Source organism: Globicephala melas, chromosome 3, assembly GCF_963455315.2.
Source record: "Globicephala melas chromosome 3, mGloMel1.2, whole genome shotgun sequence".
NCBI lineage: Eukaryota > Metazoa > Chordata > Mammalia > Artiodactyla > Delphinidae > Globicephala > Globicephala melas.
In genome coordinates this window covers 79587207-79606460 of record NC_083316.1, presented here as the reverse complement: position 1 = coordinate 79606460, position 19254 = coordinate 79587207, and the positions used below count along the sequence as shown (strand labels likewise).

The following is a 19254-nucleotide window of genomic DNA, read 5'->3' as shown; positions in this document are numbered from 1 at the left end:
GTTCCTATTATATTTAGCCTTATATTTTCTAGTCAGAACACTGATTTCCAAAGTTACTTGAGGTAGCTTTCTTCCCCTCATCCCCTTCAGTGTGGTTATGTCATAAGTTTGTAATAGTTAGATTCATATATCAGTTTGCATTCTATCCTGGGATCCTCAGTCACATGGGTTTATGTTTTAAACTTGCATATATTACATTTACTCTGTGATATACAGTTTCATGGGTTTTGACAAATGCATAGAATCATTTATCCTCCACCCCAGTACTGTACAGAATGATTCCTTTACCCTAAAAGTTGCCCTCTGTGTCCCAGATCTACTGAATCAGAATTTTCATTTTAACAAAATTCCCACGGAAATGTATAAGCATGTTAAATTTATATGAATATATATGAAACTATTTACCTGGAGTCATTCAGTATCTTGCCATGTTTTGAAATTATAAATTAAGTTGCAGAAAGATTATTTTGATCTAGAGGTGATAATGGAATAGCCAAGTTTAAGTACACAATCAAGTGACTATGCTCAAACTCATGGGGTCGTATAGGCATTCAGGTGAGGTGAAAGAAAATGGAATTGGGCAAATTACTGGAGTGAGGTAATGGGCTATATGGGAAGTCTTCATGGAGTTTTTGAACTTTGTAGTCTTATTGATCAGAAATGATGTGGTTTGGAAAGAAAAGAAGAACAAATGGTGTATATTGAGAAACATGATGGAGAGGAAGGTTTTCACAGGATTCATAGTCCCCCAGTAAAAGAAGTACAAGTTCCCTAGTGCAGAGAATGTGTTGGACATCTTAGTTTTGCAGTTCTTTACCCTGAGGTTTGTTTAGTGTCATACTGAAATTTTGGATGGTTTAGTCCCAGGTGGAGGAAGGAGGAAAAAAGGAAGCATAGCTGAATAAACACTACGTGTATTAAGAGATACTAATGGGAGAGTATATTACCCATGTGAATGGACTGGTCAGACCCACTGGTTTCAGAGAGAGACTCTAGGAATCTCTTGTACCGGAATCAAGTTCTTGTGTATTAATGACTGAGAAAATTGCTGTTTATAATTAGTATATTATCTGTCATTGTGATATGAGGTGACTGCTAAGAAGTCAACTTTAAATAAATGTTAAACTGAATTTGAAAGTTGCTTTGGTGCGGATAGATTGAGATTTCAGTTATTGAGGTTAAAATACAGAGACCCACAAAGTTCTGGCTAAACAGTACTGGCTTATGGGATCCACTGTCTACAGTATCTATCAGAGCTGTGGCATAAGGCACAAAAATAGTGGGGAGCACTTTTCTCAATGAAAACCATTTTCATTAGCTGTTTCACATCTCACTGCTTTTAGAAATACACTTCTCTGTTCCCAGATAGTTATTTAGATGATTGAGCAACTACTATGTAATGAATATCATAAGATGCTAAAATTTGAGATTATTCTCTAAAAATCAAGAAAGAGACCTAAACCTTTAATGTCTGAGTATCAGGTGGGTATGGTAAATACAGAGAGATACAGTCTGCAGCAGTTCAAAGGTAGGAGACAAGGAAGTTTGATCATAAGACAGATGGTTAATCTCTGTATCAAACCCAATATCAGAATGAAATTTTGTGCTTTTTTTGTTTGTTTTTGCGAGATCATTTAAAACCTCTGGTAGCCTTAAATTTTACGCATGTTAAAAGTCCTTGTAATGTGGCTTTTATGGTGGTGAGGTGTTTTGACAGGCTTAGGCAAAAAGCAAAGAATAATTTTTTATACTGAGGAAAAATGGGGTTAGAAGGCAATACATTATGCTGAAGAGTTTATATGTAAAGGATTGGGGCCATTGGAAGAGTGGAGTTAGTCTAAATTCCCTCAAAGAAGGCTGTTCTTGTTTTTGTGCTTGAGGTAGATTATAATATTATGATTGCCATCTGATGCAAATACTGTAGTATTTCCAGTTCTAAATTACTAAATCCTGAATTACATTAATAAAAGGAAGAAGTTTGCTCTGAAAGGAAATTTTATAAGAAAAGAATTACAATTAGGGGTACATGAGAGCTGAAAATATAAATAATCTCCTTATTCCAGTTTTAGCATGTATTTTATACCAAAGGTTTGACCTAGTGTGCAGTAGTTTCTCTCAGTCATACTGTACTACATTGATCATTTTACTTTTTTTTTCCCTAAATGACACGGTAGATGCAGGTTCTTATGTGCAGCACACTCTCATGGGTATCTGCAGACTGTGATGAATACCAAATTACAAATAATTTTGTTAGAAAGTAAAATATATAGCGCTGGGAACTTTGTTTTCTTGTTAGAGTATTCATTAAAGTAATTTAAAAGCATATAAGTATTTTTAAAACCTTTTTAAAAAAGCAAATTAATCAAATGATTAATCTTTTAAAGATTGAACTTTTAAATGTAGACATTTATTTTATTCTTTGTGCTAATTTTAAAATTGTGGATAATTTCAAACATATGCAAAAGTAGTGATGATAATAAAGTGAACCCTCGTGTATATGTCATCTAGTTTCAACATATTTCATCTCATGGTCAATCTAGTTTAATCTGTAAATCCTACCTACTACTCCTCCCCTCAATTACTTTGTGGATTGTTTTGAAACATTATATAATTTCTACATGTGTTAGACTTCGCATGATAGGTAACACTAATGGGGAAAAAATATAAATGTTAAGTTTTGCCTACTTGTTATAAATAATAGAATTAGAGGGTTTTATCATATCATAGATATTATAACAAATTTCATACATGTTTTATGAAACTTGTTAAGTGACTTTGAAGTGTATGTATACATAGTCCTTATTTCTCATCTGATTCCCTGAATGCTTATTAGAGAAACTTTTGAGTTTACTGCCTTTGCCTCAGATTCAGCATGACTAAACCCAGTCATCTTTGAAATTAGTCTTTCTAAATGTTACCTTTCTTAGCATCTATTTCTAGCAGTTTTATTCTCATTTATTCAGTTAGAGACTTTAAGAATAATACTGTACTTTAAGAAGAGTTTATGATAGAATTTTGCATTGGATTGGTAATTTAGAATGCTAGAAGGAGCTGTTGTGTGTGTTCTTTAGTTCCTAACAAAGGCAGTAACTGGTTTTCAGACCCATGAGGATGAATACTTTCCAGATTTTCTCAAACCTTTGATAGTTATTTTATAGCCTGTAGTGAAAGATAAGGATAACAGATTTTAATACAGTGTAATTTTATAGAATTTGAAGGTGATCTGATCTTAGTTATCATCTAGCTGAACCCTTCTCATTTTCTAAGTGACTGCTTCTATGCTAATATATTTTAAATAGTGAGTTGCAACACCTTAGAGGACCATAACTGAATTTTTTTTAATGAAAGAGAATAATGTAAACTAATAATACTAAACTAATGTATTTACTAATACATTAGTAAACTAATGTAAACTACTAATAATGTAGTTACTAATGTAACTACAAAAGTGTTCCTTTTGTAGAGTATTACTTCATCAAACTTTTGTTACATGTGTGCATGTGTATACTACATCATGATATAAAATGTATTTATTATTTAAGTCATCCAAAAAGTTTAAAAGCCATTGCCTTTGACCACTAATTTGTATTTTTTTTTAATTGTAAGTACTCAGTACCTGCTAATTTCCATATTGTTTCTCTAGCCCTGTTGAAGTGGATAATGGTCTATAAAAATAACTAAAGGCCCCAAGTTAATGAATTCCAGGATGTAGTTAGAAGAGAGATACATGTATAAGCATAATTTGTAATATTGTGAAGGAATTATTAGTAACATATGAGCAAAATATTGTGAACACATGGGCTGGAACAATGACCTGTCCATAGAGAAACTGGGGAAAGTTACATGAAGGATAGGATATTTTTGAGTAATCTTAAAGAGTGAGAAGTTTTATCAGTTGCCTCAGAGAAGAAGTGTTTTCTAGAGGGAAAGTGTGGGGAATACACCAATACCCAGCTCTAAAATTACTCCCTCCATGAAGCCTTGTGCCTAATTTCATTTGCCCTACCTCCGGTTCCTCAATCAACAACAGATCCATCCTTATGTCTTTTTTTCCTTTTTTTTAATCATCATCCTTATATCTTTGATTCTCACAAGTTTTACTTTTCCCATGGCATTTTTGTCCCTGCTAGAAACTCTTGTTCAATACTTGTTAGTTGAAGAGATGAGCAAACAAATTCAAATTACATATGTATAAAACTTGTTATTTCAAAAGTGTTTATTGCAAAAACATTATTATAGCATATCAGTTAGAGAACCAATTAAGGTGCCATATATACTAGAGTCCTCAAAACACAGGGTCTCAAAAATAGTTACTTCATTTCATTATCAGGTAAGTGAGCTCTACCTCTTGAGGTTATCCAGGTACTCTGGCTAGTAGGACAGCTTTGTTATCTGTAACATGTGGCTTCTATTGCTCCAGTGGTTGCCATCTTCAGTCAACAGGAAGAAAATGGAAATGGGGAGGATTTAAGGCAAGCCAGTTAATGTTTAAGACGAAGATGTAGAAATTTCACATCACTTCTAGCCATAATCCATTGGCCAAAACCTGTTCACATGGCCACACCTAGCTGAAAGAGATGCTGGGAAATCTAATCTTTAGCTGGGTTGGCATGTGCCATTTAAAACTGGAGTGCCACTTATGTAATACCAAAGGGCAAGCACAGTGGATACTGGGTGAGTGGGGAGGGGCAAGTAGACAACATTCATATGGCACAACATCAAGGGAAATTAAAAATAAATCACTCCTATCATCCTAAGAAATTAGTGGCTTTCATTTTTCTGAATTTTCTTTCAATTCTTCATAATATTAGTGTTTGTTTTCTTCACTTAGCCTTCTCTGAACCTCAGTTTGTTTATTTATTATATGAAAATGAAAGGATTAGATGAGAACCCAGTGTTTGGCACATAGCACCTGTTAGTAAGCACCATGTCTTCCTTTTTTTTATTAGTTTGTTTTGAAAATGTTAGTATTTCTACAGGTTTTATTCATAGACATTTTATATATTTATACTTATGACAGTCCAAAGAACACCTAACACAAATTTTGAAGTAATGATTCTGATCTTGAACTCAGGAGAAAAAAATCAGTTTTTAAAATTCTAATAGCTATTAATATTGAGCTCCTAGTATATGTCAGATAATATGCTTTACATTTTTTTAAATCTTCACAGTAATTCTTAAGTATGTTTATTATTTCCATGTGGTAGAAACCTGAGGCTTATCTAATGGGTGTAAATATATACATATAATGAGACAAAAGGGCTAGGAGGCGAGGAGAAAATAAGTCAGTTGAATTTCAGAACACCATCAAGTTAGTCCCGAATTTCCCCACAAATGTCTGTCAAAAAATTCTTTCAAAAACTCCCTCAAAGAAGTCCTTTTGAATGGCATTGACAATTAAGCAGTAGTTAAGGAGGAAGGGAGCAAGGCGTAAAGTGACAATTTAGTGCAATATGCTTGTTCTTTAGAACAGTAAATACAGTTCTTTGATTGCAAATACAGTTCCATTTATTGTAATATAATAAATAAATTATTACTGTAATTATCAGGCACACAAGCCTCTATTATAATAAAATCAGTTTACCTTTTATCAATGTACCCTATAACTTCTCTTCCCCTCCTCCTCTCCAGAGTCTAATTCATCTAAGTCCTACCAGTTCAAAAAAAGGAAAGAAAAATTACGGAAATGTGATATATTAGAAAGAAAATCTTTACATATTAGGAAGTAAAGAAGTAAACAAATGGATATGTTTTTAAAATGAAATCGTCGATTTAAGCCTTTGATAAAGGTAGTCTAACTTACATATGATGTTTAAATACACAGTGTTTTTTTCTTCTTCGTTAGTGCTACTGTTTTGAGATGTTCCTTTCATTCCTCCTCAGTACTTCTACACCCACTTCAGTATTACTTTCTTTTGACTTTTCAATCTATTCCAAGATTTATCAGGGCCAGTTTCTTCTGTTGGCGATCTGGTGGTAAGGAAAGCAGCTGTCCGTTGCTACCAGTTTCTTAGAAGGTCATTATTTTATTCATTCTTTCTTTATGTTCCATTGCAGGCTAGTTTCCAATTCCTGTGATTAAAAAAAGCATGTTTTTCCTGTAACGTAGAAGAATCTTTGTTTATTCACTTGAGAGTACATCATTTTCAAGTACTCAGTATAGATAGTAGTGTTTTCTTTAGTTCAAAGGACTGATAAGAGTGGAAAGTTGAGTATAGAGAAAGGAGGTCTTGCAATTCTGTTATAGGCTGGGCTGAGCTAACATAGACTCTCACTCTGAAGCACTTCCTACCCACAAACACGTGAAAATGCTAAATAATATAGAGCAAAGGAAAAAAAAGTAGATGTGCAGCTGAACTTTAGAGAAAACTTTGATGTGCCAGGAACAGAACGGAACTCAAAGTCAGAGCAGTAAGCTCTGAGCAGACAGGGCAACGTAGGATATTTGGAAGGGGCCCTCTGGACAGGGTGCTGGGATTGGGACTGGAACTTAGTATTTGACTACAGAATTAAGTCTCCTTAAAGCTGGGACCTTAGAAGGGTTGTCTTCTCTGAAGACAGTTTATGAAGTCTCCCTATATGTGCCTTCAAGGACATTTTTTGGTGGTGAGGATAAAATGGAATTCGTTTTACCAAAATATTTTGAAAGCTATAAAGAGATATTAAAAATTTTGTCTTAATTGGAGTATAAATGAGAAAAGGAGCCATAAGGGCCAAACGGATAACATAAATGAATGAAGCTGTCCAGATATAAGACATTTGTTTAGGGGAGGCGACTGGTGAATTGGAGGTCATATCCTTCATCAAAAGGAACCAGTGCTACTTAGATATAGACAATTGTGACCATGTGGGAAGTGGACCTGATGTTTTCAGATCGTCTGATTCTTCAAAATAAAAAAAAAGGAAGAAAAAATTTCTTCTTAAAATTATTTTCTCCAAAACAGTTTTAAGTTAGATGACTTGGAGGAAGAAAAAACCCAAAAGAGAAAAGTAGAGGCAGAGAAACCAGGAGTAAGAACAAGAAAATTTCTGTGGAAGATTTAGGCTTATGGTGTTTTTGAATAAAAGTAATGAGGAGGTAGTATTAGCCATTTATTAATTCACAAATATATTTTCAGAATATGTCAGGTAGAGTGCTAGAAAGTAGGGATACAGTTGTTAAGTAAAACACCCCTGTGCTCATACTAGTTTATGTTAAGCATACACTAAGTGCCAGATACCATGCTAGATGTCTAATGTAGTCTGGGGGAAGAGGTCTAGAACTAGGGAAGAAGGTGGGATGAAGATTAACAAGTTTTCCAGGTAGGGAGAATTGCTTCATACCAAGGCTATGAGGTGAGAAAGCATGGCAAATTCAAGGGCTAAAGGAGGTTAGTGAGACTAGGGTGCAGAATAGAGACATTTAAGATAAATTGGAGAGGTAGGCAGAGATCAGATTTTAGTCATTTTATCCCAAGAACAAAAGTGAGTCATTAAAACTCCTCAAGGTACTAGCTTCACCAGAGGCTATGAGATGGGGCCAAGGCATATGTAATTGAAAACTTGGAGAGGGATGGTCATCTTGATGTTTGTTAGAATTTGAAAAGCATTTCTCAGAGCCAATCCATACATACAGAGAATCATAACATTTTAGTTATGTGGAACTCATGAGGAAGTAAACCATTGATGATAGCTGCACTAAAGCTCCTAAAAACTTAACTTGAATAAAACAATTTAAAAATGGATTTAATGTCTTACTGAACAGAATATTAATTTTTCATGGTCACTCAGGTTATTAAGAACATTCACTTACCATAACCTTGGGAATACTGGAAAAGAATATTGGCTTTTATACTAAAAGAACCTTGCAAATGTGAATTTTGAGTACTTTTCCTACTGTCAGACAGCTGGAAATTTTGAAGGCAAATCAGAAGGGCCAAAAAAGGGAGCATCTCCTGGCTGAGTCAGCCTGGTTGAGTAGCCTTCTGGGAAGTACAACCCAACATTTCTGCTTATGTTTCATTTGTCAGAACTTTTAGCTAATAGCCATACTTTAGCTGCAAGGAGTTTTTGCTGTACACTTTTCTATACTTTGTAGACCATAACATTGGGATTTCTGTTACTAAGGAAAAGAAGACATACTGAGTTGGGTGACCAGCAGTTTCTGAGGCAGCTGTTACATACAGCTGGTCTTTAATTTCCCTTCCTTAGTGTTTTTATCTTTCCATATCTCTTAAGGAAAAGCTTTATGCAGTTCTTATATTTTTACCTATTCAGCTTGGCCATTTTATTGGCTGAATATTAGATATTTTATTTTTCATGCCACTGAATGTTTACTTACTTGCCTGTTTCATATGCATTTGACTTCTGCAGCTTTAAAATTTCCTCATCTTTGTACCTTTTACTACTTGAATATGAGATACCACAATATTGAATATTAGTGACACAATCTTGTGGTATTGGAAAAAGTTATTTTTGTTTATTAACATTTCAATTTTGAATTAATTTCAAATTACAGAAAAGTTGTAAGAATTTCAAATTACAGAAAAGTTGCAAGAATAGTTCCTGTAATATGCTTCTGCCTGGATGCAGTGATTTTTAGCTTTTTGCCACATTTCCCTTTTAATTCTTTCTTTTTATACATATATGTTTATATACATGATATTTATGTAATATGTATTTATTTTTCCTGAATAATTTGAGAGTAGGTTGCAAAAATCATATCCATTTATGCTTTTAAAACTTCAGTATATATATTTTTAAGAACCAAGGAATTCCCTTGTATAAGCCCTGTATAGTTATTATATTCAGGAAAATTTACGTTAATATAATACTTTAATCTTTATTCTGTATTCCAGTTTGGTCAATCATCCCAGTCATCTTTCAGTACAGGGTTCAGTCTAAAATTGGATTTGGCTGTCATGTCTCTTTAATCTCCTTTAATCTGAAACAATTCCTCTTTCTTTGTCTTTCATGACATTAGCATTTTGAAGGCTATAGGCTAGTTATTTTATACAATATATTTCTCAATTTAGGTTTGTCTTATGTTTTTTATGATTTGATGCAATTTATATATCCCCTGCACTCTGCATCCCCTGGCTGGAGGACGGTGTGAGTGATGATATGTCTTTCACAAAGGTATCAAATCTGGAGGCTCATAATGTCTGTCTGTCCCTATTGGTGATATTAATTTTGATCACCAGGACAGGGTGATATCTGGTTTTTCCACTGTAGTTTCTAATTTATCCATTAATACAGCTAATAAGCAATTTGTGAGAAGATACTTTGAGACTGTGTAAATATCTTACTCATCAAACTCTCCCCCTAGATTTAGCATCTTTTGATGATTTTTGCCTGAACCAGTGTTTTCTAGGATGATTGCAAAATGGTAATTTTCTAACACTGCCACTCTGTCCACATTTACCAGTTGGCATTCAGAATTCTTTCAGCCTGTCATCTGCCATCTGTCTGTCTGTCTTTCTACCTACCTACCTATCATAAGCATGGACTTGAGGATTCCTGTTTTATTTACTAGGTAATAATCCTTTACTGTCTGTTTTGATGCTCAAATCAGATTGAGCTGATGGAAGCCCCTTCAAGTTGGCTCCCATACCCTGTTTTTTCTTCTTTTCTCTTTAGTATTTTGTTTTTTGGCACAGCAAGCTTCTTTAGGTTCATCCGGTGCCTTCCCTGTCCCAGCCTTAGAATCTGCCATTTCTCAAAGGACTTCTAGTTTACTTAAGTGTGGATTTGTATTTAGGAATCAAGACCTGGGTGCTAGGTGATTGTAAATTTAAAATTTCAAAGGGGATATATTTACATTGGTTGATAAATAGCAAATAAGAAGATACACTGCCATAAATACAAAAAAGATATGCGGAGGGTCATTTTTTTGTATCATTGTTTGTGGTATCAAAAGACTGGTTCATCTTTGATGGACAGGTTGAAACTATGGTGTATCTACAAAATGGAGTATATGCAGTTGCATGAAGGAAAGGGGACTGTATCCCTACACTGCTATGGAATGACCTCCAGGATACAATGTGTGTATAAAGGACATTTATATAAGATTCTAAATATGTTAATGATCATTTGTGAAAAGGGAATATACATATACTCTTACTCATAATTTGCTTATATTGAAAAAGGGAAAATAAGTGAAAAACTTAAAAAAATAATTTCTGAAGGGGGAGAGAGGTCATGCTGTAGAGGAGACAAGGATGGAAGCTGGATTTTGATGATAACTTTGGTAGCTCAGGTTGGATCCAAGTAAATAATAAAGCAACATTAGGTCAAAGTGAATAAAAAGCAGTTCCTAAAAATGAAAAAAAAAGCAAATGACCCTAATTAAACAAAATTAGTGACCATACAGAAGTTTGGTGATCAAAACTAATATCACTAATAAAATATCACTATTTTAGTTGGCTTCAAAGCAGTAATTTGATAGTAGGGGTGAGTATTCCCTGAAGGCCAAGGAGAATTGTGAAGAAATCTTAACTTTTAGTTAAGACATCTTAACTTTTAATTAACATTGTTAATCAATGTTATTGCTATTTTGAAACTGTTATGTATATTCTAAGATAAAGCAAATAAATAATTTTATTAGTGTCATTTGGAACCAAAAAACTCAACCCAAGTGATGGTACAAATATAAAATCAGAGAAGTAAAAAACCTACAAATTTGACTTGGAATTACAGTGTAAATTCTTAATTCATTGTCTCTAAAAATACACGTATCCTAGCTCATCTTATTAAAAAAAATATCTTAAAAACAATGACCAATCCAGTAGTAATAGGCTCACCTAGTACTCAGATTGCAATTTAATTTCCAGCTTAAACAGAAGCAGGGCTTTTTGATGAAATGCCCTGAGTTACAGTCTGAGGCAAGAAATATATAAGATGAGCGTGGTTCATCTCATCAGACCAGAAAGTGAGGAAGCTATCAAAGACGACTTGAGGTCTTGTGAAAAGGATTCAGGAAGTAGTAAAGGGTTTCCTGTTCGCTAAAGAGGGGACAATTTGGGCATTAACAATGATAATGGATTGTTAAAACTCATCAAATAACTTCAAATCCATGAGTTCATAATGAGACTTAGAAAATTACTGGTCTACTTACTTTGAAAGGATGCTAGCAATTTAACTCATTTTGAAAGCTGGAAAAGAAGGAAAAGAAATGTAAGTGCATTTCCTATATGAACTGTACCTCAAAGTTAACAAATATGGTGAGGGAAATTTTCTCCTTATAGAAGAAGTATTCCACCTAATAGTGAAGAAATGATATAATGAGTAAATAAAGAATGATATAATATCACCATTTTACTGCCTCTAAATAAATAGTGGATGAATTCCCTGTAGGGGTTATGAGGAACTGTATAATGGAAGGATAAGGCTGAAAATAACCTGCACACACAGATCAAACAACCTCATACAAAAAGAGACAACCAAACTTGTTTTTTCTAATAGAAGTCCACAACAACTCTTAAAATACATTCTTGTCAAGAAGAACTGAATTTAAATCTGAGCCTCTAGATCGAACAGTTTACAAGAAATACAAGGGACAGAAAAATCTGTGCAATAATACCACAGAGATGCAGTCAGTAAAATCTGGAAAGCAGGAAATGTCTGCAGGAAAAACTGCCTAACTTATTCTACAAAATAAATTGCAAGGGGAAAAAAAAGGAGAGGGAACTGTCAGGTTAATGAAAGAGACTTAAGAAATATGTGACTCAGTTGCAGTATATGAACTGTGTTTGGATTTCCAGTCCATGAAGAAACAAAATCAACTAAAGAGATAAACTAAACTGGATATTTAATACTATTTAATAATAATATCATATTTAACATTAAGGAATAAGTGATTTTGTTTTAAAAATGATACTCATTTTGTGGGTGTTTAAAAATAGGAGTTTTTTTGTTGTTTGTTTTTACATATGAGTACTAAAGTATTTATGGATGAAATTTTAACATGTTTGAGATTGTGTGTTTGTGGGAAGCTGGATTATTTGAAACAAGATTGGTATGAGTTGTTAATTGCGAAGCTGGTTGTTAGATAAATGGTAATTCATTATATTACTCCTGTTTATATTTGAAATTGAGCATAGAAACAAGCTTGAAAAGAAACTTTAATTTGAATTGCTATTTTATGTTTAAATGTTGTATTTCTACTTAATTTACCCTAAGAAAACTATAATTTTATCAAAGTACCCATAAACATGATGGTGGGTTTTTTTTTTTTTTTGGTAAATTGAGAAAGATGAGGAAAAGAATTCAGTGTTTTTATTTTTTTAATAATCTACCACCTTATTACTGTTGGGCTAGTGAGATTTAATATAAGTAATAACTCTTAAATGGTATACAGATACTTACGTTGTATTAAAAAATCAGTGCTATTGATTACTACCTAAATAAATAAAATGTTAATTGGAGCTTAGAAATATTTTTTATAGTCAAACTCAATTTGTGAATTTTATGTAAGACGTTGTATCCATATATATCTTTGATTTGTTTGCTTATGTATACATTTATCCACCCACCAAACATATATTGAGCCCTTCATTTAGTGCTCAGCATACAAAGAACAAGTAAGAATTCCAGGAACATATGGTAGAATACCAAAGGTAGGATACCAAAAAACAAAAGAAAACTACAGTGATTATTATATGATGTGTGGCAAGATAGTAATAGGTACAGGATGCTGTGGGAATGCTGAGGTAAGCCTGATTTAATGTTCAGGTGATTTAATGTTGCAGTCAAGAGAGATTTGTTGGAGAAGTACCCATGAAGTGAGGCTCAAGTAGAAATTATATAGTGGGGAAAAAAAAGGGAAGTAATTATGCAAAAGCAGGAAGTGGGAAGAGAAACTCGCTCTCAGAGAATTACAAGTAGTTTGCTATCACTAAAACTAAGGGTTTATGTGGGAAAGTGGCTGGAGATAGGTTGGCAGAGACAAATTCTTGCACCTCATAGGTGTTTGACCTTTGTTACAGAAACACTGAAAACTTCTCAAGTTAGGCCATGTTTAATTTTTATTCTAGAAAGAGCATTATGAGCAGTGGCTGTCTAGAAAGAGCATATGCAGCAGTGGGCTGAAATAGAATTACTTCATTAGGGAGAGGCTTTTCACCTATTTTCGCTCAGAATTTTATGTCTGAATATAGATTCTCCCCCCGCCCCCGAACCTATATATATTTTCTCTCAATTGTTAGGATTTCCTTTTAAAATAAATTATGTAAAACATTTACATGGTTCAGAAACTGACAACTCATTTCAATCCTTGTTCCCTCTACTTTCTTCTTCCCCTCCCTTTTTAGGTAACCATTTTTAATTTAATTGTTTTATGCTGTCATTATTGCTTTTTTCAGAAGCATAAGCAACTATGTGTAAACATTTCCCCCTTCATATACAAAGGAAGCATACTATAAACACTTTTGTATCTTGCTCTTTTTACCTAACTATATATCCTGTAGTTCATTCTATGGAAGTATGTAAAACATTCCTTACTAATTCTTTGTCTATTCTTAATCCTGCTATAAACAACTAAATAAAATAAATACTTTATACTTTTAATACCTAAGGTGAAGACATTCTAATAATAAACATATGCCTTTAGAGTAGTCTAGGCTCAGGCTGTTAGCTTATCTCCAGCCAACTTTTGCCTAGAGAGTATGAAAGGAAGATTCCTACATTCACTTAAGAATTTTGATTTATTAACAAGGAATTTTGACTAGCTACTTCATGACTAATCAAGATATAATTAATAATATAGGCTCATGATAGTTCCCAAATTCAATCATCCGTCCATTTACTTTTCAGGTATTTACTGAGCGCCCACCTGTGTAAGGTATGCTGGGAAAAATAAACAGTACCCTCAAGAAGCTTGTAAGCAGTTAAAATGATACCCCTCTGCTTAATTCTTCTTTCCTAAGGGATTAGTTCATCTTCACTTTGTTTAAATGTTCCCCGATTACTGTACCTGACTTGTTTGTATCTTCAGTGTTGTGCGTACTCCTAGTTCAGTTATCTTAAATATGCCCAGTGTGGTATTTATTGGTTGACATGACTGTCTCTCCATAACAGGTTAGAAGTTCTTTTAATGGTAAGGACTTTATCTCATCTCAGTCTTCCCAGTGCCTAACGAATGAAAGTTCTCAGTAAGGTTTATTGAATAAATGAAAAATGTCTCTTGCCTAGTGGGTTAAAGGAAAACTAAAATTGTGTCAGGAAAAATATCTTCTCTGATATTCTTGTTGAAATTTCAAGGGATCCAAGTAAAATACAGTATGGTAAATTTTGTTTTTGTTTTTTAATTAAGACACTATGCTGTTCTTGAACCAGGTGTCTATAGAGGGTAGAAATTGTGGCAGAAATGTAGAAAAACATATATTCCACTAGATTCCCAGATTTTAAAAATAGGCATATGTTTGTTCATACCTTAAGCATTTTAATTTATATCTAACTTTTGGAATCAAAAGTCTTCTTGAAAACTTTTATGTCTGTGTTTCCATGTAGAAACTTCTCGCTCTCGAAAAGGAGAAATTACTTTTAGGAAGGGATTACTTTTTGATATTGCAGGATTTTCTTAGAGTAATACCTCCATCTGGTGGTATTTCTGAAAATTACAGCAAGAGAACATGAAGCTTGAGTTTTGCTGTGTGTTGGTGTGTATTATATTACTGGTTGTTTCTCATGAAGCCAGATGAAATTACATCAAAAGCTGAGTCTACCATGTATTTCAAAAATTTAATGCCCTGGTTTTCAACAATTCAAATGGAAACACCAAGTGAACAAATGGCCTTTTGGATAATAGTAATTTATACAATCATTTATTTAGTACAGACCATCTCTAGACTACTTTGGACTGAAAATAAGTACTGGAGAATGAGATATTCTCATTGAACTATTAATTGCTTTCACATGTGTGTGTATAGAGGCTAGGAAAGATTTGAGAATTTTCTATTTCAGATTTATTACTAAGGAACCATAAAAGATTCAATAATTTTCTCAGAGAAGCAATTACTGATCTTATTTTTTAGTAAATTGTATTTTATCATAGTTTAGTGGTAATAATTTACATTCCCCTGAGATGATAGAACATAAAATGTAAACCTGAAAAGAAGTTGAAACTGTAAATTAATTTGTTTTCTACCTTTTGCTATGAGAATTTTTAACACATTTAACCTTTTCTTCACAGAATTCATTCTTTATGTTTACTACATCAAATAGCCTTTGAAAGATAGGGACTGCGGCTTAAACTTTTTGTTTTCCCAACTTTCTAGCCCAGGATTCTGTACTTGGTAGGTTTTGTTCATTATCTTGGAGGAAGATTGTGATCTGATTGCTTGTGTTTTATCCCAAACTGTACTAAATCTATCTAGTATGTCAGTTATTACCAGAGATTAACATTAATTCCTTTTCTATTTGTTTGGTTATAGACAGTTGACATATGAACTAAACAAGGTTTAATGATTTGGGGCTTTTTGCTGAGTTAAGAAAAACTAAATTTTTTAATGAATTTTGTTTGAAATCTGTTTATTTTCTAATTGTAGCCAGTCGGATGATGATTCTGGGTCAGCGTCAGGCTCTGGATCTGGTTCAAGTTCTGGAAGCAGTAGTGATGGAAGCAGTAGCCAGTCAGGTAGCAGTGACTCTGACTCTGGATCTGAATCGGGCAGTCAGTCAGAGTCTGAGTCAGACAATTCCCGAGAAAATAAAGTTCAAGCAAAACCACCGAAAGTTGATGGAGCTGAGGTAATAAATAAACTATCCAATGAAAGGTAGATTTCTTGTATTACTTTGGGAAAATTTATAGCTTTAGTTTAGAGCATTCTTAATCTAGCTTTTAGAAAATGTTGATTTCACATATTAAAATACACTTTAAGTGATTCTCAAGCTTGTGGTTCAGTATCTGTGGACTGATTGGCTTGGAAGAGAAGCAGTCTGTAACTATATGAACACATACAAAACTTTGTAACTATACAAAACTTTGTAACACATATAAAAATGAACACATACAAAACTTTCTCTTTTTGAGGCAGAAATTGTTGCATAAACATTCATTGTCTCATGGATAAAAATGTAAGGCTTTGTGAGGTCTTTTTGTTAATCTTACAGTGTGATCTCTACTTTCAAGATCTTCAGAGGAGATACTTTATTGCAAATAGGAGACTTTAATAGAACTCTGCTTCCTTGAAGATACATGGTAGAATCGGCTAAGGGCCATTCTGTTTAAAAAAGGCTATTACAAGATTTACTAAAACTTGTCTATACCTCAGAATAGTGTACAGTAGTGTTACTTAGAATACCAGTCATGATAAGATGCTTGGGCCAGAATATACATACATCTTCCTTCATTCAGGAAGTCTTGCTACCAAAAACAAACAAAAACAAAAAGTCAGTTGAACTAAAACTGTGCTTAGTTGATTTGCATTCTGACTCAAGCTCTTCATCTTCACCTCACACCAATTAAAAAAAATAGCAGCCGCACTTTGAGTAGCACTGGTGTCGTATATTATCACATCTTTTTTGAAAATAATAATCTTAATACCAAAGAACATATTGATTGATTGTCTGTGAAACTCAAAACACCATAAATTATTTATATACAACTAAAGCTCAGCATTTTATTTTAATTATATTGCAGTAATATTGTATTATGTATAATGTAAGAAAAATAGTCTTATTATTTGGAGGCAGTGAAAATGTTGGTACAACTTTTCAATAAATTAACCTTTTTCCAGTTTTCTCAAAACTTTGTTCTTTACTTGTTTATATTTCTATTATAGTTTTGGAAATCTAGCCCTAGTATTCTGGCTGTTCAGAGATCTGCAATGCTCAAGAAGCAGCAGCAGCAGCAACATCAAGCTTCATCTAATAGTGGATCAGAAGAGGTGAGTTTTCATTGTGAAAACTCTTATCTGAAAAGTAGACATGATATGTAATCATTTAGGTAGCTATTTATGAAATTACTAGAAACAGTAAGGGTTTTAAAAGGATAGGAAAATAACTAAATTTAAATATGTGTATCAATAGCCTTGAAATGTAGACATATTTTTATCCAAATTTCCTCTTGTTTCTAAAACAAACAACAGAAATTTGTGTGCATTTGCTCATCACAGCAAAACTAGAATAAACTAAATATGAATACTAGGAAAATACACATACACAAACACACACATGTATGCACTCACATATATGAAGAAATACCATACTGTTAGATCATATTTGTACAGAACATTAATAAGAGAATTCTCAACATGTTTTTAAAAGAATAGGCTGCAACTGTAAACAATGTAGTTCCTGTGTGCACATGAGCACACATGCAGGTATGTTTGCACAAAGACATTCAGGAAGAACTGTAGGTTTCCCCAACTATCCGAAAGTAGAGTGTTCCTTTCCTAATCCAAATGGTGTAAAGCAAAGAAGCTGTTTCCTTAGGACACATCTTGCTAACTGTTGTGCAGAATAAACGGAGATAAAGCACAGATGCTCACAGACACAGTTCAGAATTATGGCAGCTAGTGCTGAGATGCAGAGTGTAGTTCCCAGGGAAGGAGCTTGGAGGTGCTGTTCTTGCTGCTCCGCATCCTTGCTGCCTCTATAACAGCTCTCTGCAAAACAAATGCTGAATGCTGTTTTTGCTTTTTTGCCGGTTTTTGTAAAAGTAAAAATTCTCTTTGAATTTTTTTCAGTTAGTGAAAACAGGTACCAATGAAGGTTTTTTGTAAAAGTGAAGTGGTAGAAATTGAACTTTCAAAGAGTGGGGGATATTTGTATATCAAAAACTGCCTGATGAGGAAGAAAAATATTAAATGAAAATTTGACATACCAACAATTAGGATTCCTTTTTGAGGCCATACTAGGCAACAGTAATAGTCTCCAGAGCCAATAGATTATAAGATTTTATACAGAATGCTGGCATTGTGATGTTTACCTAATTTCACTGGCTGTTACATATTTGCAATAAAAATGTTATTAATTACTTTATGTGCTAATTAATGGTATAAACATAACATGAAAAAAGAGCCTTTATTATTAAAGTGAATGTTAATAAAAAGTAATAAAAGTAGTAAAGTAATAAAAAGTTAATAAAAGTAATAAAAATGTATTATGGTTAAATTCTAATCATTAATAACATTAACTTTATATATTTTTCTCTACAGGATTCTTCTAGCAGTGAAGATTCTGATGACTCATCGAGTGAGGTCAAAAGGAAAAAGCATAAAGAGTATGCCGTTTTGTTCAACTGATTACTTTTATATCAAGAAAATCCTAATGATTTTGTATTTCTTCCTTTATGAACAATTGTTGCCAAAAGTGAACTTCTTGGTTCATGGCATTTTATTAGGTTAATTTAAACCATTAATTTTTAACTTTTATCTTTCTGTGACAACCTGAGTTTTTTGTGCCATTTGTTTATCTCCTATAACCCCTCTCCTCTATATATTTTTAAACTTCAAAGATCTTCTTAGTCACAATATCAGAAAATCTTGATAACTTGAGAAACCTATATAGGAGTGTAGGGACCAACAGATGATAGATTTTAGGTGATTCCGATGTTAATAGCTATCCTTACTATTTATCTGCACATGAAATTTACTTCTTCTGTAGAACTCATTTAGAAACTCACTGTAATTTCTTAAAGATCTTGACCCAGGAAGTGTTAAGAGTACCTCAGATCTCAGTTCCGATATTTTAGATGGTCTGAGGTTTTTTTCCTCTTGTTTCTCATTGTTCCATTGTCTTGTCTCTTATTTTTCTCTTTGTCTTGGGTATTCTGCACTTTCACTTTGGTGCATCCAGCTTTGGATTTGTTATTTATTTATCCCACTTTATGCACTTTATTTCATGCTTCTTTAATGTGAAGATTCATGAGTTTAACTAGTTTCTGAAAATTCAGTCATTGTATCTCTAGGCATTTTCTCTTTCCCATTCTGTAAATCTTCTCTATTACTACAGTTAATAGATATATATTGTATCTGTCTTACTGGATCATATCTATTGTATATATTTGTTGGATCATCCATCCTATCCATGAATCTTACTGTATCATGTTTTTTATCCTTTTATTGCTATGCTACATTCTGGCTGATTTCTTCATATCTGTCTTCTGTTTTACTAAGTGTATTTTCAACTACTGTGTCTCATCAACTGTAACTCTTCCACTGAGTTAGTAATTTCTGAACTTAGCATGGGTGCAAGCAAGAATATTTTAAAACAAAAGTAATTTGGGATGATGGATAGATTTGGTTGGATATAAAAATCATAATATTTATTATA

The 19254-nt window shown here is 33.2% G+C and overlaps 1 protein-coding gene across 4 annotated transcripts in view; it reads left to right on the top strand.

Moving 5' to 3' along the window:
• The window catches only part of CHD1 (chromodomain helicase DNA binding protein 1), a 74955-nt gene that overhangs the window by 10216 nt on the left and 45485 nt on the right, over positions 1-19254 (top strand). For all 4 annotated transcript variants that reach the window (XR_009563437.1, XM_070045165.1, XM_030848423.2 and 1 more), the window contains exons 3-5: positions 15525-15726; positions 16761-16865; positions 18138-18202. Coding sequence is in view for 3 of the 4 variants with exons in the window: in XM_070045165.1 (XP_069901266.1) it covers positions 15525-15726; positions 16761-16865; positions 18138-18202 (372 nt within the window). In the remaining variant the exon portion in view is untranslated. The remainder of the gene's footprint in view (positions 1-15524; positions 15727-16760; positions 16866-18137; positions 18203-19254) is intronic.